Source organism: Bos taurus, chromosome 8 (genome assembly GCF_002263795.3).
Source record: "Bos taurus isolate L1 Dominette 01449 registration number 42190680 breed Hereford chromosome 8, ARS-UCD2.0, whole genome shotgun sequence".
NCBI classification, from domain to species: domain Eukaryota; kingdom Metazoa; phylum Chordata; class Mammalia; order Artiodactyla; family Bovidae; genus Bos; species Bos taurus.
This window is the reverse complement of record NC_037335.1, coordinates 110,162,116-110,188,960: the sequence shown is the minus strand read 5'-3', so window position 1 is coordinate 110,188,960 and position 26,845 is coordinate 110,162,116. Positions and strand designations below refer to the sequence as shown.

The following is a 26,845-nucleotide window of genomic DNA, read 5'->3' as shown; positions in this document are numbered from 1 at the left end:
CACTGGACAATTTGTTTATAACGCCTGGAAGTAAACTTCGGGCCCGGTGCCACAGGTCTAAGGCGTCCGGCGCGTGCTCCGTTTCCCTCTACGATCCTCTGCCCTCACACTTCCGCTTCAAGGCGGGGCCGGAAGTGCAGCCGCGTCCGCTGGGCGCCGCGGGGGGAGGGACGCGCGGAGATGACGCAGGCAGCACCGGAAGCCGCTCCCCTGTGAGGCTGCGGACCCGGAGCGGCGGCCGCAGGTCCAGGTCTGTGTACTAGGCGGGGCCGGGTCGCGGAGGGGGTTGTTTGGCGCCCGCGCCTCTGCTGACCCGCCGCGCCTCGGGCTGTTTGCCTTTCTCTCGCTGCAGGCGCCATGGCTGCGGAGCGGACCCGGCCGCTGCGAGGCTCTGGCGGCCCGAGCGCGCCTAGTTGGTGTGAGCCCGGCGCGAGGTCCCGGGCCCCGGGGCGCTCGCTCAGGTCAGTGCCGCGCGGAACACGGCTCCGGGAGTAGGGGACCTGGGAGCGGCGAACGGGTTGAAGGGATCTGGAGTTGATTTAGAGATGGGAGAATTGAGTGATTGCCTCCTGGAGCCTCAGTTTCCTTAGCTGCGAAATGAGTTAACCATGATGTCCCAGGGCTGTCAATGAGTTTGAAGGATGAAGCAGTGTGGAGAGGCGGTTTATGAAGTACAAAACGCTGTACTAATGTGCGGGACTGCGCCATAATTGTGGGTATGCCATGGAAACAGGTGTGTATGTGGAGAGCTGCTTGCAATAAAGATAGCAAGGTTAATGTTAAATAATGGTGGTAACCAGCATTCTTGTAGGCTTCCACTGTGCGGATACTATGCTAAACGTTTTATGTGCATTAGCCCGTTTATTCCTTGTAAAAACACTTGGAGATAATGCTGTTAGTGGTTACCTTTTACCAGTGAGGAAGTTGGGTTGAGATAGGTGAAGTGATTCGCCCAGGGTCACCCAGCAACAAGTGGGGTTGCAAAGCCCTGTTTTAGAAACCCTATTTGTATTCCTTCAAAGCTTTTAAAAATTCATCTTAAAACTGAAGGTGTATATAAACAGATCAGATATTCATATGGTCTTAAATTCATAAAGAGACCTTCACTCCTATTCCTCAACCCTCCAGTATTCTCTGGAAACAACCAGTATTAACCAGCTTCTTGAGTATTCAAAAGATATTTTATGTATATGTAAGTTTATTTAGATAAGCTCAGAGCCTCTGTTCTCTTTAACCCTGGTTGTGCTTGATAAGAAAAGAGAGGGAGGATGAAGCCTCCCTCCCAAAGATAGCAAATGTCTTGTTTTCTCTCTTGATTAGGCCAGGTCCTGAGAGAGGAGAGGTAAACTGCATTCATCATGTTCAGTCAGGAGTGTTCTATCTTTAGTAAGACCTGGAAGTATAAGTTTTGTTTTGCTACTTTGAGAAGGGTTGGGGCTGGGCAAGATATGCCTGCTCCTTCCTGTGAGACCCAGGGAAAGTCACTCCACTTTGGGGGCCGTAAATTTCTTCATTTATTAAGGGCAGTTCTCATACCTTCCACGAGGTCATGAAAATCACATGAGGTAACATCTATGAGTAGTACTCTGGTGTTTCAAACCAGTGCGAAGATGAGAGTTACCTGAGGGAACGTAGGGACTTAATAGCAGAACCAGAGACTAAACCCACGTCTCCTGTCTCCCAGTTTAGGAATCTTTTCACATCCATCTGTTTCGGCGCTTTGTGATTGTTAATACTGAGGGCCAAAGGGCACGTTTTATGTTTAGTCTGAAGTTGGGGTTTGTGGGGGAAGGATGGGACACCATGGAGTGTGGAGAGGGTGGAAAGAGAATGCCTCTCCTGGGAAATCAGCCTCATGTCAGTAACTGCCCTTAATTATAAAATTAAATTCCCAGTAAGTTTGAGCACTTAAGGTTTTTCTTTTTTTCCTGTATATTTTAATCCATTTTAAGAAAAATGGGGGTGGGGGATGGGGGAACAGACCAAAAAGAGAAACTGGTAATGTGCTGGGGTTGAAGGGGATGTTACTGGAGCTTTCCTGCCAGGTACTCATAGTGATAAAACTAACAAAAAGTGCCATTTGAGTTACCCTACTGGGCTGTGTTCTAAGCTTGTCCCTACTGTTTGTGATTCATGCAGTGCCCAAGATGAGCTGGCTTCCATTTTACAGATGACAGAACTGAAGCTCAGAAGTTAGTTGAGTATGTCCATAATCACATAGGAAGTGGCTGAATCTGCGGAAGATTTGATTGACTTCAAAGCATTTTCCTTTACCTCAATCCGCCTCTATAGTTAGCTGTCCTTGACTATTCCCAGTAATGGGAAGCTCACCACCCTGGAGGCAGCTGTTCCATTATTGGAAAACTCTGATGTTTTAAAAACTCCTCCTTCAGTTGAATTGAAATCTCACTTCCTGAAGTATTCCCTGTGGGGCCTTGTGCTGCCAGTACGTGATATTCCTAGAGACTCTCTTAAGAGTTCAGTTTAGACCTATGACCTTAAGAAAGTTCTCTCCAGAGTCAGTTCATTTTTTAGAGAAACAAAAGCTGATTTAAAAAGAAAAAAAATAGTGCATTCTGCAAAGCTAATGGGTCCTACTTTATTTTTAAAAGATGCCTTTTTCATGAGAGTGAGAGATGAAGAACTGGATAAGACCTTCCCATAAAGGGTTCAGTAGCTTAAAGGGCAGTCTTTAAGAGTTGGAAGAAAAATTCTTGTTAGGAGAATGTGTAAATCTCAGAAATGCCTGGGTTTTTAAAGGTGCTCAATGGCAAACTCATCCCATAATCTCTGTGGTGTCATGGGTTCATTGATTGGGTGTGCTCTACAATGTCTCGTAGTTATTGGTAATGATACTGTTTTCATGGGTATTATAAATTTGCCTTGTGTCCATTTAAGTAACAGTTCATTGTACACAAATGTCAGTATTCCTAAGATGTGTATGTGGCACACTTGATGTGTGTGGCCGGGCAGATGTGATAGAAGAAGCCCCTCCCCCCACTTCTTCACGGTAAAACATGATTCCTGGGCACGTGTTTTGGTTATATTTTTAATTGGCCAGGATTAATTAGCTGTTGGCAACATTTTGTGACTGTCCACAGAAACTTTTTTCTTGTCTTGCTGTGAATGATTTTTTTAAAGTAAAACTTTTCCAGAAATATTACAGATAAAAGGTTGTTAGGATTCAGAAAAAGGAGGCTTGTTAATCTTGTTGGTGGCTTTTTTTTTTTACTGTGCCAAGCAACTTGTGGGACCTTAGTTCCCTGACCAGGGATCAAACCCAGGCCCTCTGGCAGTGAACATGCAGAGTCCTAACCATTGGGCAACCAAGAAATTCCCAGGACACTGTTATCTTGTGTTAAGTTCATATAACTTGCCATGAACTCATTAGTTTTTGGCAGCCAAGTAAATCCTTAAATTAATGAATCCTACCTAGCCCAAACCCTGCTGCTGCTGCTGCTAAGTCGCTTCAGTCGTGTCCGACTCTGTGCGACCCCATAGACGGCAGCCCACCGGGCTCCCCTGTCCGTGGACCCTGAGACTTATTAAAATAAGTCCATTCACTATTCGATAACATTAGACACCAGATGATGTGATTAGAAGTGGTTTGTTTGCTTTAACTGCTTTTTGTCTGATAACAAATGTTCCTGCCACATTTGATGTTGGGAAATTAATGAAAATGATCTTTACATACCTTAATATTAATGAAGTTGGACAGTGAGATCTGACTATTTGTGTAAACCTGGTAAATGATCATGGCATCTCGTCCCATCACTTCATGGCAAATAGATGGGGAAGCAATGGAAACAGTGATGTTATTTTCTCGGGCTCCAAAATCACTGGAGATAGTGACTGCAGCCATGAAATTAAAAGACACTTGCTCCTTGGAAGAAAAGCTATGACAAACCTAAACAGCATGTTAAAAAGCAGAGACGTTACTTTGCTGACAAAGGTCCATCTAGTCAAAGCTTTGGTTTTTCCAGTAGTCATGTATGGATGTGAGAGTTGGACCATAAAGAAAACTGAGCGCTGAAGAATTCATACTTTTGAACTGTGGTGTTGGAAAAGGCTCTTAAGAGTCTCTTGGACTGCAGGGAGTTCCAGCCAGTCAATCCTAAAGGACATCAGTACTGAATATTCATTGGAAGGACTGATGCTGAAGCTGAAGCTCCAGTCCTTTGGCCACCTGAAGTGAAGAACTGACTCACTGGAAAAGACCCTGATGCTGGGAAAGATTGAAAGCAGGAGGAGAAGGGGACGACAGAGGATGAGATGGTTGGATGGCTTCATCAACTCAATGGACATGAGATCGAGCAAGCTCCGGGAGTTGGTGATGGACAGGGAAGCCTGGTGTGCTTCTGTCCATGGGGTTGCAAAGAGTCCGACACAACTAAGTGACTGAACTGATAAATGAATTTATTTTCCTCTTTCATGTTAATTTGGACATTAGGTTTTTAAATTAGTATGACAGTATGATGGGAAACTGGTCAGATTACAAGGAAAGTTTTTTTTTTTTAATCATTGAAATGTTCCAACACATGAAAATCTAATTTTAAAAAAACCCCATGTACTTACTGCCCAGCACTAGTATCTATCAACATGGCTGATCTTGGGAAAGATGGTTTTCACAGATTTGCTTTACTTTTTCTTCTCTTCCCATTAGTTTAGTCCCCATTGTTAAGAGTGGGTAGACACTTGACATAATGTGGATTGATGGATACTTTTATTTTTGGGGGGGAGGGGGGGTTCCAGTTAGCTTTAAAGGGGGAGATGGTATAATCTGATGGACTCAGTGTTCCCAGATCTTATCACCAGGTTGTGATTCTCCTGATGGTAGCGGGCTTCATAAGAGACAACTTGGTGTGTCTGGAAGAGTCCTGATCTTGAGAGCACTGGCTTTCGGTCTGTTCTGTTGCTATTTTAATAGCACTGTTGGCTGTAGGCAAATCACTTACCTTCTCTGACCTGCAGCTTCCTCATGTGCTAAGTGAAAGAAATGGTACCTTTCTTTGTGCGTCTTGTAAGCATCAAGATGACTAATTTGTCTTATTTGTGCACACCTCCAGGACCCTCATGGCTCTTGGGGACACATGAGGTTAAGAGATGTCACCAGCTCATATTAACCTTGTTAAAACAGACCATGTAAGGCCAGATAAGGCTTTTGGTAATTCATGTTCTAACAGGCAATGCCATAAAGGAAGTGGAAGAACCAGAACACCTGAGCCATATAACTTATTGCATCTGCTTATTTTTCTTCCCCAAACCTTTTTGCCTAAGCATCTATTGCAAAAGCTAGTAGTCAGTTCTGTGATTCCTATAACAGGTCAGGTTATACCTAGCCTGGTAACTGATGTCTCAAGTTGCTGGCCTAGAGACTGACTTTCTGGGGGTCACATCCTTGTGCTTATTTTTGTGATTTTCGTGCCCAAATAGAGTGTATTTAAGAAAATGGTGTCATGCTGATTTTGATGGGCGTCTATTATACAGAATACACTGTTTCACAAAGAATGGATACTTTGTAAATCTTCTACTGTGAAGATGCGTAGCTCGTGCTAGACTTCAGGAGGATTGAGGCACACACCAGAAGTACTTTCACTGAGTTATGTCTTGGAGGTCATGATTTGTTAAAGTATGTTTTCTCAAATGTTTTCTTCTGTGCCATGGAAATTATTTCCGATAAATACAATGTATTAACTGTAAAGTTGTAATGTAACTAAGCTCTAAAGTTGTAACAGTTTTTTGCACTAATTTTTAATACTTCATTTGTTAGCAGTCTTGCTTGAACCGTCTTTTTGAGCAGAACTAATACAATATTTTGATGTGCCACAGGTAAATTTTTCCATAACCTTATGGAGAGAAAGGACTTTGAGACATGGCTTGATAACATTTCTGTTACATTTCTTTCTCTGACGGACTTGCAGAAAAATGAAACTCTGGATCACCTGATTAGTCTGAGTGGGGCAGTCCAGCTCAGACACCTCTCCAATAACCTGGAGACTCTGCTCAAGCGGGACTTCCTCAAACTCCTTCCCCTGGAGCTCAGTTTTTATTTGTTAAAATGGCTCGACCCTCAGACGCTACTCACATGCTGCCTCGTCTCTAAACAGTGGAATAAGGTGATAAGTGCCTGCACGGAGGTGTGGCAGACCGCCTGTAAAAGTCTGGGCTGGCAGATAGATGATTCTGTTCAGGACGCTTTGCACTGGAAGAAGGTTTATTTGAAGGCTATTCTGAGAATGAAGCAACTGGAGGACCATGAAGCCTTTGAGACCTCATCTTTAATTGGACACAGTGCCAGAGTGTATGCACTTTACTACAAAGATGGACTTCTGTGTACAGGTAAGAAAGCCTGACTATTTTTTTTTTTCTTTTTAATTTTTGCGTTTCGTGGAGTGTAATCTTACAGACAGAACAAAATACTCCTGAGGCTTGAGAACGGCAGTCGTTAATTATCTGAGATATCTATGATGGCATAGATAGATGCTCCATCCCTGACTGGTTCCTCCTCGCCCCACCACCACCCCTTTATCCTTTTTCACTCTGAGAAGACAATTATTTTTATAAAATTTTATGAGAAGAAAGCTCCAGACATTCTTATAAATGTGATATGAGTCTGAAAGCTCTGACTACGTTTTTCTATGCTTTTTTTCCATATACGGTCCTTCGTGTTGGTTAAAAAAAATTTTTTTTTTTCTTATTAACAGTAATTTTGGGGGAAAAAAAGCTGTATAAAAATTGCTGTGTGGTCCTAGCAAATAATTCATTTTGAAAGAATTATGAAACCTCTCTGTGTTTGTTTCCTTGTATTTAAAATATACAAAAGAAGCTATTTCTCTTGCTCTAAGATCCTGTGGTTCTGAGAAGAATTTAGAAGAGTTTGGGCATGGGAATGAAAATAGTTGGATATTTTAAAACTCAGCAAGCAGGGCTTCCCTGGTTGCTCAGTGGTAGAGTTCGCCTGCCAGTGCAGGAGATGTGGGTTTGATATCTGAGTCGAGAAGATCCCCTGGATAAGGAAATGGCACCCACTTCAGTATTCTTGCCTGGGAAATCCCATGAACAGAGGAGCCTGGCGGGCTATGGTCCGTTGGGTCGTGAAAGAGTCAGACACGACTTAGCGACTAAACAACAAGAACAACAAGTAGTTAAGTAACTTTTTATTATAAATGTAATGATTAAAGTTAGAATTATGTGCATCTTCCAATTATAATGGGCGTGTGTTTCTGCATATGATGATATAGTTAGTGCCCGTGCGTCAGGCAGTACATGTTGATAGCTGTCGTATGCAATGACTAAGCAGAGTTTAGAATGGCTCGAGGTTCCAGATCACCTTGTCAGTGATCACAGTGCTATTCACTCCCATCATATATGATATACAGTACTGGGCTTCCCAGTGGTGCAGTGGTAAAGAAGCCGCCTGCCAGTGCAGGAGACACAAATTGATCCCTGGGTCAGGAAGATTCCCCGCAGTGGGAAGTGGCAACCCACTCCAGTATTCCGGCCTGGAAAATCCCATGGACAGAGGAGCCTGACGGGCTGCCGTCTGTGGGATCACAAAGAATCAGAACCAACTCAGCAGCTGAGCGCAGCACCACAGCACAGGGATGTTCGTGTGCTTCCTCCAGAGTGATTTCTGACAGACACTGGAGTGTTAGCCACACCACACGGCTGTCATGTGCTGTTTCTTTGTGTAAATGTGTCATCACTTAGCCATTTCCATACTCGTGCGTACTCAGGTTGTTTCTGTTCTTATGGATAGTTTTGTCTGCGTTATTTTTTCCCTTTGGATTATTCATTTGAGGCAGAAGCCTCAGAGCAGAATCACCAGATCCAGAAGTGTGAGTGATTTCATAGGTCCTCTTAGTGCCCTTTGCAGACGTACTGAATTGATGCTATGCCCGCAGCAAAGTCTAGGGTAAACCTGCCTCTCCCTAAGAGGCCTACCATACTCAGTTTAATATTTTCAGTAGTTAAGAGAGAAACGATTTCTGAAGACTGTTTTAAAATTGAATTTCTTTATTCATTGAGGATGTCCATTTTCTTATGTGGTGACATTCTCTGAAATGCTCAACACTTTGTCAGTTTTATAAAATAAACATTTAAGATATTTCATGGTTTTGTCATCCTGAGATTACTTCATGCTCATGTTATTTTCCCTGTCCTATTAAAAGCCTGATTATTGGAACAATATCATCTGTTCTTCTATACCTTGGTATACTTTGCCACCTGTGGTGATGACTTTTCAATATTCTTTTTGCCTCATAATCACTGGCAGGTTTTTTTTTTTTTAAGATGCCATATTGCCTTTGAATTTGGCACTTACTCACACTTGGATCAATACTGGCAGTTGACTCATTTTCAGAACTAGCTCCAGCTTTTTTTTTTTTAATGTCTTGTTAAAGTTCACTTTTGAAATGCAATAAAACCTTAGTTACTTGGCCCAGAAGTGAATGGAATACGTTCACTGAACTCCCTAATTACCTGGGCAGTTAATATCTACAAATGACTGTGGACACAACCCCACATTTTAAGATTATTCTCCGGGTGAGTCTATATGCTGTCTTATTTTTAGTATGATTAAATTCACGGGCTTTGCTTATGGAAAAGTGTGCTGTTGAAAATGATTCAAAGCATTTGTTTGAAGCAGCATTCCTGAGACTGTTACTAGCAAGAAATATTTGTTAATAGAATTAAATGTGTTTGTATCACCTTGTCACTTAAGAGCTTGTCTTTTCACCGTTGTTGAATTGGGAAATTCTGAATTTGGCAGTAAACTTAGTGACTCAGATCAGCCCTTAAGCAAGCAGTGGAACAGGATTACCAAAAGGGTTAATAATGCTAACATTAGCACAGTACAGATTGTGTGATTGTATGAGATTGTATGTCTGTTCAGACTTTCAGAAATTCTGCTCATCTCTGAAATGGGAAGAAAGGAATGTATTGTGCTTTGTGCTGTTCGTAGATATTTATTTCTAAAATGCCTACTGTGTGACAGGCAGCGTAAGCATGCGAGCAGAATTAGAATTGTTCTTTCCTCAAAGAATGTACACGCTGTGGTCAGGAAGGTAACCTGATTGAGCAAAAGTCTGTGTGTGAACTGTGGCTAATAGAAAACGCTGCCACGGGGAGTTGCTGCTCTGCTGCAGTAGATAATTCCTGTGTGGAATTCAGACTCAGAATTGTCAGGTCTGACTTTTCAGGAGAAGCCCCAAGCCTAGGTTTTTGTGAAATAGCCTCATTTTTTAAAAAGTATTAATTTTCTAAGTATTATTCTAATTTTAAAAATATTGTGGTTAGATCATATTCAACCTATAAATGGCTATATTGTGACCTCTGACTTGCAGGCAAACGAGAAAAACAAGAGCTATAAAGGAGGTGTGATCAGATGCTGTATTTAACTAGTTTTGTTGTGGTGAATATTTCAGATTATATACAGATGTCAAATTGTTACATTATACACCTAGAATTAGTACATTGTTGTCTGTCAGTTATATCTTAATTAAAAGAGAGACCAACCCCAAAAATGATGTAGTTGAATTGTATGAGGAAAATAAAGTTATGTAGTTTTTCAAAAGAAGGAATGGTTTCTTCATTTGAGAAAGTAGAGTAGTGTTTATGTTGGGTCTTGAAGAATGTACACATTTTGGAGATGTGAGATGCAGTCAGGGTTTCCCAACAGGAAGAGAAGCATTCTAAAGGCCTGGAGAGGTCCAAGCATGGAGGAGGAAATACCGAAGTCTTAGAACATAAACGGGGACTCTTAAGACTCTTAGAATATGATCTGAAGAACTAGGTTTGGGCTGGAATGCTGTGAACATGTATTTGGACAGTTTCCTGTGAACTCTGAATGATTTGTGAGCAGAAAGTCTGGTTCAGAGCCTTCACTTCAAAGAAACTAGTGTTTCTTGTTTCTGTCAGACTTGGGTCCTCTTCTTACAAGATTTTACAATATCCCCCTATCATGAATTAAAAGTCATGGAAGCAACTTATCTATACATACACATTTTGGAAATCAATATAATAGCCAAAGTCTGACCCAGAGGAGAAGTAAGAGAACTGTAATTTACAGTAGCGTTGAACACAGGCCCCACCGTGGCTGTTCTGGAAGGTGGTAACCAGGTGTCTGCACCTCTGTGTGCTGTCGTCGTGAGCATGGCAGCTGTGAATGGAGAAGGTTGTATTTGTGTCACAGATACCATCCATGACTTGATCTTTTCACATGCTGAACAGCCCTTAGCAGAGTCCCCAGGAAAGAACATCTTTCCTCAGTTTATCTGATGGTTACACTCATAGAAAATTAAGCACACGGTTAACCTGCTCGTGGGCTTTGTACAACAGCAAAAATTGGGCTCAGGTAACTAAGAGTAAGCCTTACACTTAGGAATGTCCGGCAGGACCTTCGGGATGCCCTGCAGAGCACAGGCTGACTCTCTTTGTGCGCTGCAGACGCTGCAGTGTGTCCAGCGTCCCTGGGCTCTGCCGAGTGGAGGCCAGTAATGTCCTCGCTGCGACAGTGAAGCCACCCTGCCGTTGCTAAAGTGTTCCCCCAGAAGATATTAATTCTTCTGATAACTTTTAACAGACAGATCTCGAGCTTCCGAATTAAATTACTAGTCCATTGCAGTTCCGATGAGTTTAAATACAGGATACTAAGGGTAGAGATTTTTGAAAGTAGCAGTTGAATGGAAGAGCAGCTATTGAAATAGAAATGACAGGATTTGGCAGTGAATTGGGTATGTGGCAAGGAATAGGGATATTTCAAAAATGACTGAAGTCTTCTAGCTGCATGTATAAATGCGAAGATAGTACTAGTAAAAGACTAGAAACTGAGGATAAATTCAAGAGGATAGATGGAGTTCCATGTGGGATGAACTGAATCTAATTGGATGTGTAAGTGGAGATTCCCGTAATACTTGGAAATGCAGGGTGAGAGCTTTCGAGAGTGCTCAGGGCTAGAGAGAATGATTTAGGAGTTAGTCACATCATAGCTGTGGCTGCAAGTAAAATTTTAAAAGGAGAGAGGAAAAAGAATGCACAGAGTATAGGGTGGATCCTTTAAGTGTGTACCCAGAGAAAGGGGAGAGGCAAAGAGACAGAAGGCTAATAGGGTTTTAAAAAGGAGAATGAAAGGTGCCTGTCTTAAAGAGGCACTAGTAAATGTTTATTCAGTTGGTTAACAGAGTCAAATGACTGGGGTGGTTGGAGAGCTGAGATCTGATTCTGCCAGTAAATATTTAAACTTCGCTTGATAAGATACCTTACTCTATTTGCGTTGCAGCTCATTTTTCTGCTTACCTTTGTTACGTTACCCATGTCTGTAATTTTTACGTCAAAGATTGTTTTCACCCTGTTTTCTGAATTGAGAGGGCTTTTTTTCCCCTTTCATGCAATGAAAAACATTACTTTCCCACTGCTTCCCAGTCACACTGAGCTGCAGTCAGCGCCCCTGTTTGAGGCAGCGCATTCTGACAAGCATTGTCAGTAATTCCTGGATAGTTTTTAGTAGAATGGGTTCAAGGAGTTCTTTATGAATCGATCCTAATGCGTGTTCACATATATTTATATAATAAATAGAGGTATTTAATAGGTACTTAAATAGTTACATTCCAGGGATTGGTAAACCACAAACCACAGGGGCCAGACCCAGCCGAGTGGAGCAATTGCCCCAGAGACTGTGGCTCAAGAAGACTAATCTATTTACTGTCCAGTCTTTTATAGAAAAAGTTTGGCTGAGCTCTGGCATAGACTGTTGATGTTTTATTTTTTTGATTGGGGAGAGAGTGCTGATCACTGTATTCATCCTTTAGATTTCAACTTGTTAATATTGAAAATTTTTTTTTAATTTTGTATTTATTCTTATTGATTTATTTTTGGTGGAGCCATGTGGCGTGCGAGGTCTTGGTTCCCTGACCAGTGATTGAACCCGTGCCGCTGGCATTGGCAGCTCGGAGTCTTAACCACTGGACCAGGGAAGTCCCAAGTTTGGGTATTTTTTAACCCATGAAACTCCTTCTTCACACAGTCCTATACCAAGGCCTGGCTTCACAGCAAATCAGAGTGAACAAATATATGTGAACACCCATTAGGGTCGATACAGTGTGGAGCCAGGCGTGCCTTCTCCTAGGGCGTGTCTGTGGAGCACCTTGATGCTGAGGAGCACAGCCGTAAGCCCAGCAGAACTTCACCTGGGGCGCTTTCTCCTTTCATCCGCTCCTCGTATCTGCTGTGGGCTTTTGTACTGCCCACCACTTTAGAGTTGTTACTGCTTGTTTAGCCTTTCTGTCTTCCTTGGAAGACCAAGCACCATAAGAGCAGGATCCCTGCCTGACATAAAAGTTCTCTAAATATGGGTTGAATGAATGAAGGCGACCCTGTGAAACACTGGCGGTAAATCAGAACCAAGCTCAGTTAGGACCAAACATGTTTTCTTTTCCTGCTTTAGCTTCCTAGAAATACAATCACAGAATGTTGACTCTGCCAAAAATCTGAGAGGACCTTAAAGGTTATCTGGACCTGTGCTGTCCATCACGAGCACCTGAGATACGGCTAGCTCAACTGAGATGTGAAACAGGAAGTACTTGCTGGATTTTGAAGATTTAGAATATAAACTATTTCATTAATAAATTTCTATATTTATTACATTAGTTGATAATGTGTTTTTTTGGCATACTGAGTTAAAAATTAAATTATTTCCCCTTTTTTGTACTCTTTAAAGTAAATATTAGAACAATTTACATTGTGTATGTGGCTTGTCTTATCTTTCTGTCGGATAGTCTTCTTAGATCATTGGTCCTCAGTGGTTGCTAATAAGTTCGCCTGGCAAGTTCCATGATTATTGGCTCCTGCCTCAGATGTTCTGAGTTAGAATCTCTGAAGATAAGGCCTAGCCTGTATGTCTTGATAAAAGCTCTCCAGTGGATTCTGATGCCTCATATGCCATTGAGAGCCACCAGCCAAGTCTCACCTTTCATTTTATAGAAAGGAAACTGAATCCCTAATTAGTAAAATGACAACAAATAGGGGCTTCATTTCAGTATGCTCTCATAGGGATTTCCCAGGGTGAAATTTCTGCTCTTTCATAACTGATAGATATTTTTCCATTGGCTGAAACAGTGGCTCTTGATCAGTCCTTAAAGGTGGAATTGTACATGGCTTTATTTAGTCATTTAAGTTTTTTGAAAACTGATCAGTTGGTGCTTTTCCAAGATACCATGTCCTTATTACATCAATTACATTTATGTATCTTCAAAATGACTTTCTCTTTGTCAATTCTTAATATTTTTATAAAGGTAAATTGTGAAACATGAAGTAATCATTACGATTTTAAATGTGATTTCCCCAGTGGCTCAGTGGTAAAGAATCTGTCTGCAGCGCAGGAGACATGGGTTCAATCCCTGGGTCTGGAACGTCCCCCGGAGGAGGAAATGGCAACCCACTCCGGTATTCTTGCCTGGGAAATGCCATGGACAGAGGAGCCTGGTGGGCTACAGTCCATTGGGCCACAAAGAGTCAGGCATGACTTGGTTACTAAGCAGTAATGTTGTGAATTGTTACACAGTTTTCATCAGAGGCAGAAGTGAAACCTGTGTTTTATCTTGCATAATCTTAAGAGACTTTACAGGCTCTTTGCTGAATTGTTATGAGCGTCTGGGAATAGTTTATGTTTTGTTTTCTTTGAAGCTCCTTCACACATTTCAGGATGGCTCAAGAAATTAGCAGTTAGCCTTTATAGAAGTTAACCCGTGATCGGGCCTTGTCTTTGACTTGCCTTAGAATGGACATGTTCCAGCCTACAGCTTTACTATTTCAGCGTTGTTTGTTTGTTCAGAGTTGTTGGATAATGGACAGGCAGGCAAGTGTGTACATGCAGTGACAGGTAATACCCATCATTTTAAGCTTAAGTCAGAGAGCTCATGATAGCCAGAGATGTAGGGAAATTTACAAGGGACGCACCGAGGGGTGCGCCAGTCTTAACACAGCTCTATAACCTCGAGCGTTTGGGGAAAAGGACTAAGGCTTGGAGTCCGTCCCAGGGCTGCTAGCACTGTTTTGGAGATGCAGAACAGGCTGTGTTCCTCTCTCTCTGCTTTGGTTTTCCCTAGCTATAACGTGGGAGTGCTGGAGGAGGTTAAAGTTCTCCTTTAAGGATGCGATTCTGGGGACTGATGTTACTTCTTTAGTGTTTGTCTTCTTATTAACCTCCCTGTTTTTCTCTTGAAGGGTCAGACGACTTGTCTGCAAAGCTGTGGGATGTGAGCACAGGGCAGTGTGTTTATGGCATCCAGACCCACACTTGTGCTGCGGTGAAGTTTGATGAGCAGAAGCTTGTGACAGGCTCCTTTGACAACACTGTGGCCTGCTGGGAGTGGAGCTCCGGAGCCAGGACCCAGCACTTCCGGGGGCACACGGGGGCGGGTGGGTCGCCTTTCTTCAAGGCTTTCCAGTTACTCTAACTTCGTTGCTTAAGGCCAGGGGCCAAGAATGTGGTCCCTCTTTTGTTTTTGTTTTTTAATGTAATCTGTCATTCCCCCTACTTCTTCTTCAGTCAGTACAGTTAATCCCTTACTCAGGTTATTCTTACAGTTTTACCTCGAGCTTTGCTTTTCCTTGGCCCGTTTTTTAACTCGCAATGCCTTTGTACCCTTAGGCGAGGAGAGGCAGTTCTTTTCTCCTGTTTCATTTATTTCCTGTTTGCACAGTCGGCCCCCTTTGTTTTGATCAAATTCCATACCTCCAAATTGAGTAAATGTAAATTCAGTCCACTTTATTTGTAGAGTTAGGACTGGAAATCCTTGTTAGTGACTACACAGATTACATCCAGTTGGAGCTTGGTTGATGATAATCTGACTGCTGAGAGACCAGATGAAAAGGAGGTCCCCGCGTGTTTCCTGATGAGGTTGCAGCAGCCTTAGTCTGTAAACTGGCCACCTGAATGAAACCTTGTGACCAGAGCATCTCCTCTGCCGAGTCGTATCCTGGAGCTTTGTGCAGCAATCACGTGGTCTAGTTCCCTTCTCCTCCCCCGCCCCCATTACCCACTGCATTAGCCTCTGAGAGTCACAGTCTGTGCTCTTGAGCATCATTTATGAGCGCCTTCCTGGACACCCTGAACAGGTTGAGTCTCTCTGCTGTAGGCTTCCAGTAACCTGTGTAACACCTGTCATCCAAGCGAGTCTGGTAACTGGTTCCCCACCAGCCTGTCAGCGCTGGAACGGCAGGGATCCCACCTGTCTTATTCACCCTTAGGTCCTGAATTCCTTGCATGGTAATTCTTTAAATTTAGCTGTTTTATGGCAAAAAAACAACAACAATAAACCCCACCGAATCTGCCCCCCCCCCATTTTGTTTGTCATCCTGTACATTTTTCTTCAGTCTGCTACCACTTGTTTGTGGTAATTAATATTTGAAGATACATGATTTAATATGGAGCTTATGTAGCAAACTGAGTGCAGTATTCCACATTGTCAAGGATTGCACCTGTTCCAGGTGAGTTTACACCTGGTTAGCTTAGAGAGCCCTGTTCTAAAAAATTTCCTCCTTACTGTTCCCAAGACATTGCTGTGGCTTTTCCTAACTCCGCGCCTTTGCTGCTCCCTCTACCTGCAGTATTCTCTTTCTTTTCTTGATAAACTCTGCTCATCCTTCAGGGCCCACCTCCAATATCGCCTCTTCCCTGAAGTCCTCCCTGATCCCCCTGGGCAGAGTTAGTCATTCTCCTTGGTGTTTCCCTAGCAAGAGGTAAACATTTACTTTTTTTTTGGACTTCCTTCTCTATCCCTCACTTAGTCAGAGTTCCTTAAAGAAAAGAGCAGTGTCTTCATCTCTGCGCCCCTGGTGTCCCTTCAGAGCTTGACGGGCATTTGAACACAAGTACTTGTTATACTCAGGCACTGTTTAGGTGCCAGGGATATAGGTCTGAAGAAGTCAGACAGTTGAGAGAATGGCTCAGTCTGAACTTAAGATCTTCGCTTTGTGTTTCTCATTACCCTGGCTTTTCTTGAGTATGAGTACGCTTGACATTTTATCTTACGCAGTAAATAGTACAAATCTCAGTAGGTCCACCTGTTTTTCTTCTCAGTCCTGAGAAGAAATGCCTGTATCTCCTACACTTGTTTGTCTCTGACTCTGAAGCTAGTACAAATATGAGAGATTGTATATTCCAGGGACTTTCCATCCTTAGGATAATAAGCTATAATACTAAGAATTTTGCGATGGGTATTTTTTTTAGCAAAAAATTGCTAGTTGAGAAAGCACCCTTCTTACAGTAGTTCTGGTTAAGAAACCACACACTTGGGCACTGGGAAGAATAAGTGTAATTGAACTCTGTCATACAAGACCCTCAGGCAGAGGCGTGTTTAACTGTGTGTGTTGTGTGCACTAGTGTTCAGTGTCGACTACAACGACGAACTGGACATCTTGGTGAGTGGCTCTGCAGACTTCACTGTCAAAGTGTGGGCTTTATCTGCTGGGACGTGCCTGAACACACTCACCGGGCACACAGAGTGGGTCACCAAGGTGAGAAGACTTCTGATGCTGACATCACTCTTGCCGAGGGTGGGGAAGCTGGGGGCGGGTTGGAGGACGGTAGACAGTGACTCATAAGTGTAGATGAGTCATAAGATGGAATAGATGCAACCCCAAGGCATGATGGTGTACAGCAGTGACCAGCATGTGAAAGACGCTCAGTAAATTAGTGAATGAATGGCTATGGACATGGGAGGATGCTCACAACATACTAGGTGGATAGAGGGAGTGAGTAAAACAGGTTATAGCAAAAGCTACCTAGAGTATGATGATAGTTTCTGAATGTGCTTTTGCACCGAAGTGTTGAAGGTGATTATTTCTTGTGAAGTTGTGAGTACTTTTTTCCCTTTAGGATAAGCATGTTTCTTTTTAAATCAGAAAAGCAGTTTTCATTTTGAAAAAGAAAGCTCTTGCTGGAAGTGGAACAGAGGGAAATGTGCAGTCTCTTTAAAACACCATTGTGCTGGTCTCTAGCCACTTTTATTCAACGTATAATTGGAAGTTGTAGCCAAAGCAGAAGAAAAAAAGGCATCCATGTTGGAAAGGAAGAGGTAAAACTCTCAGGATTTGCGAATGGATGATAATATTTTGGTGACAGCATCAGAAATCTGTTAGAACTAAAACATGTAAAATTGCAAGATATAAAATCTATATACAAGATCTGTTGCATTTCTGTACACTGATAAAGAACTATCAGAAAAAGAAGTAAAGAAAAAACAGTCCCATGTACAGTTGCGTCAAAAAGAATGAAATGCCCTGGGAATAAATTTAGTCAGTGTATAACAGAAAGACCTGTGTATTGAAAACTGTGAGACATTAATGAAGGAAATTGAAGTAGACAAATAAATGGAGAGTTGTTTCACGCTCACAGATTTGAACAGTCAAATGTCCATACTTTCCAAAGCAACCTATAGATTCAGTGCAGTCTGCATCAAAATTCCAATGGTATGTTTCAAGGAAATAAGACAAATAATCCTAAAATTCATACGGAACCATGAAAAAAAAAAAACCCTTGAAAGGGCACAAAGCTGCAGGCATCATGCTCTCAAACTCTGTGACAAAGACACAGTAATTAAAGCAACGTGATGTTAGCAGCACAGACGCTTAGGTCAGTGGGACCGAATTGAGGGCCCAGAAGTAAACCCTTGTGTCCATGGTCAATTCATTTACGACACAGGAGCCAAGAATATATGATGGAGAATGGACAGTCTCTTCCATGAATTTTGCTGGGAAAACTGAACAGCCACATCAAAAGAATGAAACTGAACCACTGTCTTAAACCGTACATAAAAATTAACTCAAAATTGATTAAAGACTTAACACACCTGAAATCATAAAACTAGAAAACATAGTGAACATCTTGACATAGGTTTTGGCAGTGATTTTTTGAATCTGGCAACAAAAGCAAGAATAAAGTGGGATTGCATTATACTAAAAAGCTGCACAGCAAAGGAAGCCATCAACAAAATTAAGAGGCAGTCTACTGAATGGGAGAAAATATTTACAAATCATAGGTCGTGGGCTAATATCCAGAATAGATAAATCATACAACTTAAGAGCAAAAAACCAAACAGTCTAATTAAAAAATGGGCAGAAGATCTGAACAGACATTTTCCCAAAGAAGAGGTATAGATAAATGAAAACAGCGACTAACAAGTAAATGAAAAGATGTTCAACATAATCATCAGGATAATGCAAATGTGAATCGGAACCAAAATGAGACATCACCTCATACCAGTTGGAATGGCTATTACCAAAAAGACAAGAAATAGCACATTGTTGGTGAGGTTGTGGAGAAAAAAGGAACTTTATTCACTTTTGGGGAATGTAGATTGGTGCGGCTACTGTGAAAAACAGTTTGGAGGTTCCTCAAAAAATGAGAAATAGAACTTCCACATGATCCAGCAATTCCCCTTCTGGGTATCTATCCAAAGAAATTGGAAAACTCAGAAAGATGCATGCATCCGCATGTTCATTGCAGTATTATCTGTAATAGTCAAGATACAGAAACAACCAGAGTTGTTCATTGATGGATGGATGTATATGTATATTGAAATATTATTCAGCCATAAAAAAATGAAATCTTACGATTTATGATAACATGGATGGACCTCAAGGACATTATGCTAAGAGAAAATCTTGCAAGAAGTGAAACAAAAATTTACAGCATCTTTCAAAGAATATTGTGATATTTTCTAGTTTTAGAGAAAAGAATTGCTGTGAATATCAAAAGCCATGTTAATGGAAATGCCATGGAGAAACACTTCGTGAGCCTACCGTGCTGTTCTGTGAGGGGCTGAGTATATATGAGTGAGCAAAGTAGACCCAGGCCTAACACGAGTGTTAGTCTAGTAGGGGAAATAGTCATTACTCAGTAATTTCACAAATAAATACATAATCTCAAATTGCATTACGTGCTTATGGAGGAGTGTGGTGGTCTCTGAGAAAGTCTAAGAGGTTGTCTGATTCAGTTTGATTGAGGGAAAGCTTTTAGAAAAGGGGCCAAATATGAAGAATAAATTGGAGGTAGCTGTGTACAGAGTAGAGGAGTGTTTCAGAGGGCGCGGTGTGTGCACAGGCCCTGCGGTGGGAAAGAACCCAGGACTTTTGATACCCTGATGCCCTGGAAGACCAGCGGAGCCGAGCTGCAGTTGGGGGAGGTGTGGGAGCGGGAGCCGTCCGGTGTGCTTTACCAGACCTTATCAAGGATTCTGTATGATTCTAAGTGTAGTAGCAAGCCATCGAGGAGTTCTGAGCAAGAGTCTGGTGTGATTCATGTTTTAAGAAAATAACTGCTGAGTGAAAGAACGAATTCGAGTGGGGCACAAATGGGGCACAAATGGGGCACAAGCGGGTGCTCGGTGGCCAGTTAGGCTTTTGCAGCAAAAGCAAAAGAGACCCCTGGCTTGGACTTGGATGGCGCCACGGACAGAGAAGGACACATGCGGAGGCCGTGTCTTTGAGGCAAAGCCAGCTGAGCTTACGGGGACCAAGGAGAAAGGTGACCAGTGGCTTTTAGATTGGGTGGGGCGGGCGACTGTGTGAGAAGACCAGTAACACCGCTGAACTGCACACTGGAAAATGGTTACGATTCTGCATTTTATGTTCTGTGTGTTTTACCACAGTTAAGACAAAAACTGGAAAGACACATCTGTACTGGGCACATTCAGTTTTAAATAGAAAAGTCACATAAGACAATTTAGTGTTAGTTAAAAAACAGTGGATTTGGAGCTAGGACCTGAGTGTAATGTCTAGACAAGTGACTGTTCCCTTCAGGGCCTGAGTTTCATCCTCTGCTGAGTGTTCTTGTGAACATTAAATGAGGTGATGGGACAGCTCCCCGCAAATTTCATTTGTATCTGCAGCCCAGGCTTCTGAGTGAGTGAGCCTGGCCTCCCTTCTCACTTTATGCTGATTTAATGCTAAAATAACCAGAACCTAGTGTTTACAGATTATCCCAAGTGCTCATGGGATTTTAGCTTCTATTACATTCATTTTCATTGTTTTATTTCATTTTCAGTGCGATTATCTGAGATAATAGGTGCCCCCAACCTCTGTTTTTAAAGATGAGGAAACAGAGATGAAGAATTTAGATGGTCCTGCCCAAGGTTGCAGAGTCAGCATAAGACAGATTCTGGTCGCAAGTAGAATGTCTTTTCTCTTTATGACGTACGTACTTACGAAAACAGGTCATTTGTACCTATTATGTGTATGAATTTTTTAATTTCCTATTCCTTATCATTTTATGACGTCACATTTTCTGATTTTAAAAATCAGTCCTAATGTCTGCTTCCAGACCAAAGCTAAGAGTAAATGCTGCCAAATTAGACACTTTTGGATCCTGCTGGTAGCCTAGAGAATCTAGTTATAATACAACTCTTAGTGAAGGTTAACTTGAGTTATAGTTAACATAGAGTTATAGATTGCCCACATACCATATCATTTGAAGCTCTTTTTCATATTTCACTTAAAAGGGGTGTATATAGTACTAAAAGCGTCTTTCTATAACATGGATATGTATTATTTCTAGGTGGTCTTGCAGAAGTGCAAAGTCAAGTCTCTCTTGCACAGCCCTGGAGACTACATCCTCTTAAGTGCAGACAAATATGAGATCAAGGTGAGGTTTTTTTCCCTTGATTAATTTGCTTCATGAAAGAGTGTGGTACAGGGAAATATTTCAAGGGAGGCAGGAATGTCTTTAGTCTAAGCCCTCTTAAACCCATTGGAAAGAGAATTAATTCATTTTCTTTGTGCTCTAGGCAGTTTCTAACTCTGATTTATAAATGAAGGGGGGAAAATCCACAGAAATATATCTTCAGTGCATTCTTACCATTTTCTTAAGACATGTATCTCCTGCCCTCCTCCATTCTTAGATATGAAGTATGAAAACATAAACATCTATTTGTATAATAATAAAAGCAATTTTCAAAAAGTTTGCAGAGCACTCCGGCATATATTTTTATTTCATCTTCTAAAATGTTCCATATGGTAGGCACTGTCTTCATTGCAGGAACTTGGGTTCAGAAGAGGTTGAATATTTTACACAAGATTACACAACACATAGGTGCCAAATAAGAATTTGAGCCCCTGCCTCAGCTGTGAAGCCTGTGGTGTCTCCAGTTCACTTCACTTTGTTTCTGACTTAAGCAGACACAAGCCACATTGTTTAAAAATGGGTTTTTCTCTGGTGATGCGATCTATCATCTTTCCTAACTTTCTTTTATCTGTAGATTTGGCCAATTGGGAGAGAAATTAACTGTAAGTGCTTAAAGACGCTGTCTGTCTCTGAGGATAGAAGTATCTGCCTGCAGCCAAGACTTCATTTTGATGGCAAATACATTGTCTGTAGTTCGGCACTGGGCCTCTACCAGTGGGACTTTGCCAGTTATGATATTCTCAGGTAATATTTCCTTGGGCCTTTACTGTTAATAGTCTGTTGCAGTTTATTAATAAAGACAAAACAGTATTTGGGTAAACTAGTTAATAACTTGCTTTGGGGAAATGTTTACTCACATCATCTGTGCTGAAAATCTCAAACAAAAATATTTTACAGGCAGTAATTAAATTAGAAAGAGGTATATGTTAGAACGTAGAGACTCTAGCTTCTAATTCCTCTTATGTGCTGTGTGCTCAGTCACATCTGACTCTTTGAGACCCATGGACCGTACGTAGCCCACCAGGCTCCTCTGTCCATGGAATTCTCCAGGCAGGAATACTGAAGTGGGTTGTCATTTCCTCCTCCAAGGGATCTTCCCCACCCAAGGATCAAACCCGTGTCTCTTGAGTCTTCTGCATTGGCAGGTGGATTCTTTGCCACTGCACCACCAGACAAGCCCAATCCCACTTCTTAACTCTGAGTTAACTTCCCCTTTCACAATGTCTGGATTCTCCTGCCAGTTTTTCTGGAAAATGGAAGAGTTTGGATGAAAAGATCTTTCAGATTTCCTCTAGTTGTAATATTTTAAGTTCTACTTCCTGGTCATTTGAAACTGTGCATTAAGGAATCAAGTGACGTTCTTTTGACTAGTAGAAAGACAGAGGTACTTAGAGAATGTTACAGCCTGCGGGCTTTCTCTTCACCGAAATAGAGGCCTGTGGACAGTTTTGTGATTCACTGCATAGACCCCTCTGGAGACGGCAGTGTATGGTAGCATATTGGAGGCTGGGGGAAGCCAGTGCTGTGTGGTGATGAAGAGAACTGACTTTGGTGATAAATAAACCTTGCTTTAAGACCTAGTTCTGTAAGTTTCTTAACCTCTCTGTGCCTCAGTTGTCTCACCTGTAGAGATTAAATTAATTGCCTCTAATGAGGATCAGTCCTAAATGAAATCAGTCCTGAATATTCATTGGAAGGACTGATGCTGAAGCTCAAGCTCCAGTACTTTGGCAACACGATAGAAAGAGCTGACTCATTTGAAAAGACCCTGCTGCTGGGAAAGATTGAAGGCAGGAGGAGAAGGGGATGACAGAGGATGAGATGGTTGGATGGCATCACTGACTCAATGGACATGAGTTTGAGCAAGCTCCGGGAGTTGATGATGGACAGGGAGGCCTGGCGTGCTGCAGTTCATGGGGTCGCAAAGAGTTGGACACAACTGAGCAACTGAACTGAATGGGGATCTAGCTCAGGACCTGACAGTCTGTGTTATTAATACTTCTGAGAAGTCCTATGTAAAGAAACCTGTTTTAATTTGTTTAACCTACTGTACCTCCCACACATTGGCATGGTGCCCTTGCTTGGAGGCGTGCCTATTGACAGCTCACAGAATTAGTGTTCCATATCGTGCTTCCCTGGTGGCTCAGATGGTAAAGCGTCTGCCTGCAATGCGGGAGACCCGAGTTTGATTCCTGAGTCTGGAAGATCCCCTGGAAAAGGAAATGGCAATCCACTCCAGCACTCTTGCCTGGAAAATCCCATGGACAAAGGAGCCTGATAGGCTGTAGTACATGGGGTTGCAAAGAGTCGGACACGACTGAGCGACTTCACTCACTCACTCACTCAGTGTGCTTCAGAAAGGACTGCCTGGAGACAAAAATTGAACACTTTATCTTCATTGTTTTTACGTGTGACTGTTTAGAGGTCAACTCGAATGGGATCTGATCCTGCCGGCCAGCAGCTGACGGCCCATCTTTGGTCGTAAAGTTACAGCCTCATCACTCTCTTCCTGGAGTCAGACATACACTGCTACTTTTTTTTTTTTTTCTAACCAGTTAGATTTCCAAGCTATCAGAATAATTTCTAGAAATAATTGATAATTGCACCCTGACGGAACAGATCCTAGAAAACATTGGTCCAAGCTCTTCATTTTACCGGTTGGGGAACTGAAGCTGAGAGAGGTTAGGGGCCTGGCCGAACATCCCACAACTCCCCCTAGCCCAGCACCCACCCCACCTCCATCCGTGCATCCGTCCATGGCTGGATCATCCAGTAGACATATGCCCAAGGTAGCAGCAAGCCAGAGAGAAGGAACTTTTGAAAGAACTTGATTCTTTGCAAAGTAAGAAATTCAAGTGCAGTTGGCCATGGGTTTTGCACCCACAGATTCAACCAACTGAGGATGGAAAATTTTTTTAATTTTCAAAAAGTTCCAAAGAGCAAAGTTTTGAATTTGCCACGCATCAGCAACTATTTTCATAGTATTTACATTGTATTAGGTACAAGCAATCTCGAGGTGAATTGAAATACATGGGCGGATGTGTAGGTTATATGCAGATACTGCACCTTTCTGCACAAAGGACTTGAGCCCCCATGCATTTGGTATCTGAGAGGGCTCCACAGCCAGGTCCCCCCAGAGACGACTAGTCACCATGGGGAAGTCAGGTCTTTGGTAGTTTACTAATATTTTTGTTTGAATTAAAGTTTGGAAGAGAGGGGTGCTGAGGCAGGGTGGAAGATAGGTGTTGTAATCTTTCTCATGCTTGGAGTCTATAAAGGTTTCATTGAATCCTGCACCTGCTTTTCTCCTGTAAGAATGGCAGGTGGAGTCCAGATTCCAGACGAAAGTTCTGTTAGTTTTTGCTATTTGGATATACAAACAGGAACTTTTGAAAGAACTTGATTCTTTGCAAAGTAAGAAATTCAAGTACAGTTGGCCATGGGTTTTGCACCCACAGATTCAACCGAGGATGGAAAATTTTTTTTAATTTTCAGAAAGTTCCAAAAAGCAATAAACAGCTGACTACATGCAGATGTTTTAATGGTTGGGAGAAGAGCAACATGGAATGGGGTACTCTGAGACTCTGCCTAGTTTGAGAAGTAAAGGAAAGCTTCTTTGAGGAGGAGGGTCAGGCCAAGCCGTTAAGGGTGAGGAGATGCATCTAGCTAAGTGCTAGGGGTGTGAGTGTGCCGTGAGGATCACGGTAGACCAAGCGTGCAGCCTGCTGAAAGGCCCAGGACCCACCGGAGCCCGGTGCACCTGCGTGACTGAAAGGCCAGCGTGGCAGATGGGAGGACAGTGGGAGCCAGGAAAGGGGTTGAAAGTTCGAATCAGGTGGTAATAGGTGTAAATTTAAGTGTGAGGTTAAATGATTGACAGTGTCCAAAAGCAGAGTGGGGAGACCAGCTGAAAACCCTGGGCGGTAGTGCAGGAACCGGTGATGTCCTAGATCAGAGCTGTGGCAGTTGAGGTCGCAGTGAATAACTCAGAGGAAAATTTAGGAGGTAAAACCAGTAGACCCTGGTGGTTGGATCTGTGGGTTTAGAGTTGGATGACTGCCGCGTTTCCTGTCTTGAGTGTCTGGGTGAAGGAGCAAGCAAGGACACAAAGAGAAGCCGGTTTGGGCCTGAGGAGTGTGAGGAACAGGGCTTTGTCTTCATGCTGAGTCCCCTCCCTCCCTGGTCCCAGACTGGAGTCCGATTCTGTGTACGCTCTTTCCCTTCGACCTCCCTGCTGGAGCCCGTCGTGCGGGGCCTCTCATGGATCCTTCACTGTCGAAAGGTGATGACTGTGGTGATTCTCTCCGTTTCCTCTGGTTAACGTCTGCGCGCACACTCGTTGCGGGTGTCCTTGTTTAGATGTAGAGCAGACGGGATGTCACCTGGCCTCAGGCGGACGGGCGCAGCAGTTTGCACAGCTCTGTCTTGTCGCTCTTTTCCCAGCGCTTCTGAAGAGAACGCTGGCGTGTCACCTTACTGAGCGTGCAGAGACTGAGAGCTGCTGTTCTCATTCGTGTGCCTCTTCAGCACGGTCTCTCCCCGCTTGTGCCTTTGTCATCAGTGTTTTATGAACTGCCAGCCTGAGAAGGTTAAAGCTGTCCTCCCTGCTCTCCCAGTTTTCTCTAACTTACTACGAATCTATTATTATTAAACGTTTCTGAATTATTTGGGAAACTTTATATTTTCAGCCTATGACTGTTTTGAGCGGAACCTGTGTTTGCTGCCTGCAGAGCAGAGCAGCACCAAATCACTTGATTTTCCGCCTTCTTTCTGGGCTTGGGGGGTTCCCCTCGGCCAGTGCAGTCTGCCCTCCACATCTGTGTGCTCTGCATCCACGGCCGTGGAGGGCTAGCCGTACTGTGCCGTTCTATCCAAGGGACGCGAGCATCCTCAGATTCTGATATCTGAGGGGTTCAGGAAGCAAGGGATGGGGATGATGTATAGCAGTTTTTACCCAATGGTAAGAATGGAATGTTAGACTCTCCTTCTGACTAGTAACTAGCTAGTTGTAAAGCCTTAGCCAGAGTATTTACCCTGGCTGTACTTCAGTTTTCACATCTTAGAAATGAAAATATTAAATGAGATAATCTGAAAGATCCTTTCCAGCTTAGATGGGCATTTTATGCTTTTATAAATGTTTGTTTCCTTATATGCCTGTGTTATGTTATTATGAAGGGTTTTTTTCCCACACCTTTTTTCCAAAGTAGGGTGAGTTTTATGTCTTCATATTTTCCTTTTTATAAGAAAGTTCATTTAGTTTTAAATTTGCTTGAATTTTGTATTGTTTTTTCCTTCGACTGCACTGCTCACAGGATGGAGGATCTCACTTCCCCGACTGAGTATCGAACCTGCGCCCCCTGCAGTGGCATCGCGGAGCCCTCACCACTGGACCACCAGGAGATTCCCTGTATTGGTCTTAAATGTCTCCAGAAAAGATTACAGCAGCATAACAGAGGCACAGTGGCCTTCATGCCTGGTTCACGTCTCTTAACTCTCATCCTTGCAGGGTCATCAAGACTCCTGAGATAGCAAACCTGGCCTTGCTTGGCTTTGGAGACATCTTTGCCCTGCTGTTTGACAACCGCTACCTGTATATCCTGGACTTGCGGACAGAGAGCCTGATTAGCCGCTGGCCTCTCCCCGAGTACAGGAAATCCAAGAGGGGCTCCAGCTTCCTGGCAGGCGAAGCATCCTGGCTGAACGGACTGGATGGGCACAACGACACGGGCTTGGTCTTCGCCACCAGCATGCCCGACCACAGCATCCACCTGGTGTTGTGGAAGGAGCACGGCTGACACCGTGAGCCGCTCCGCCCGCTGACTTCGGGTGCCGGGGCTGCGGGTTTGGGGTGCAGCCTCTGTGGTAGCCGACTGCATGAACCAAAGTTCTCACCTCATGGTATCATCGCGCAGTGCACAATCATGTATCTGTTTGCGGGGGCCAGGGCTCGGGGCGGGGGCTCGTTCTGTTGACACACAGCACAGCAGGCTGGCGGGGTGCACCGCTGGTCCATTTGTCCTTAGTTTGTGGGTCAGTGTGAGAGGCTGCATCTGGGGTTCATCTTTCTTGAATATTGATTTTGAGTAAAGAAATTTAAGTGGCTCATTAATCTGCTAATTGGTTGCCTATAAAAACACAGTCTGTGATTAAAGCTTTTTACCATTG

At 43.0% G+C, this 26,845-nt stretch overlaps 1 protein-coding gene across 6 annotated transcripts; it reads left to right on the top strand.

Moving 5' to 3' along the window:
* The first annotated feature begins 212 nt into the window (after positions 1–212).
* FBXW2 (F-box and WD repeat domain containing 2) lies at positions 213–26,845 on the top strand. 6 transcript variants are annotated; one of them, XM_059889267.1, is made up of 8 exons: positions 213–250; positions 353–461; positions 5,922–6,339; positions 14,221–14,415; positions 16,382–16,515; positions 20,555–20,641; positions 21,255–21,424; positions 26,187–26,845. In XM_059889267.1, exons 3-8 carry the CDS (start codon positions 6,237–6,239, stop codon positions 26,473–26,475), a joined length of 978 nt encoding a protein of 325 aa, XP_059745250.1. In that variant the 5' UTR covers positions 213–250; positions 353–461; positions 5,922–6,236; the 3' UTR covers positions 26,476–26,845.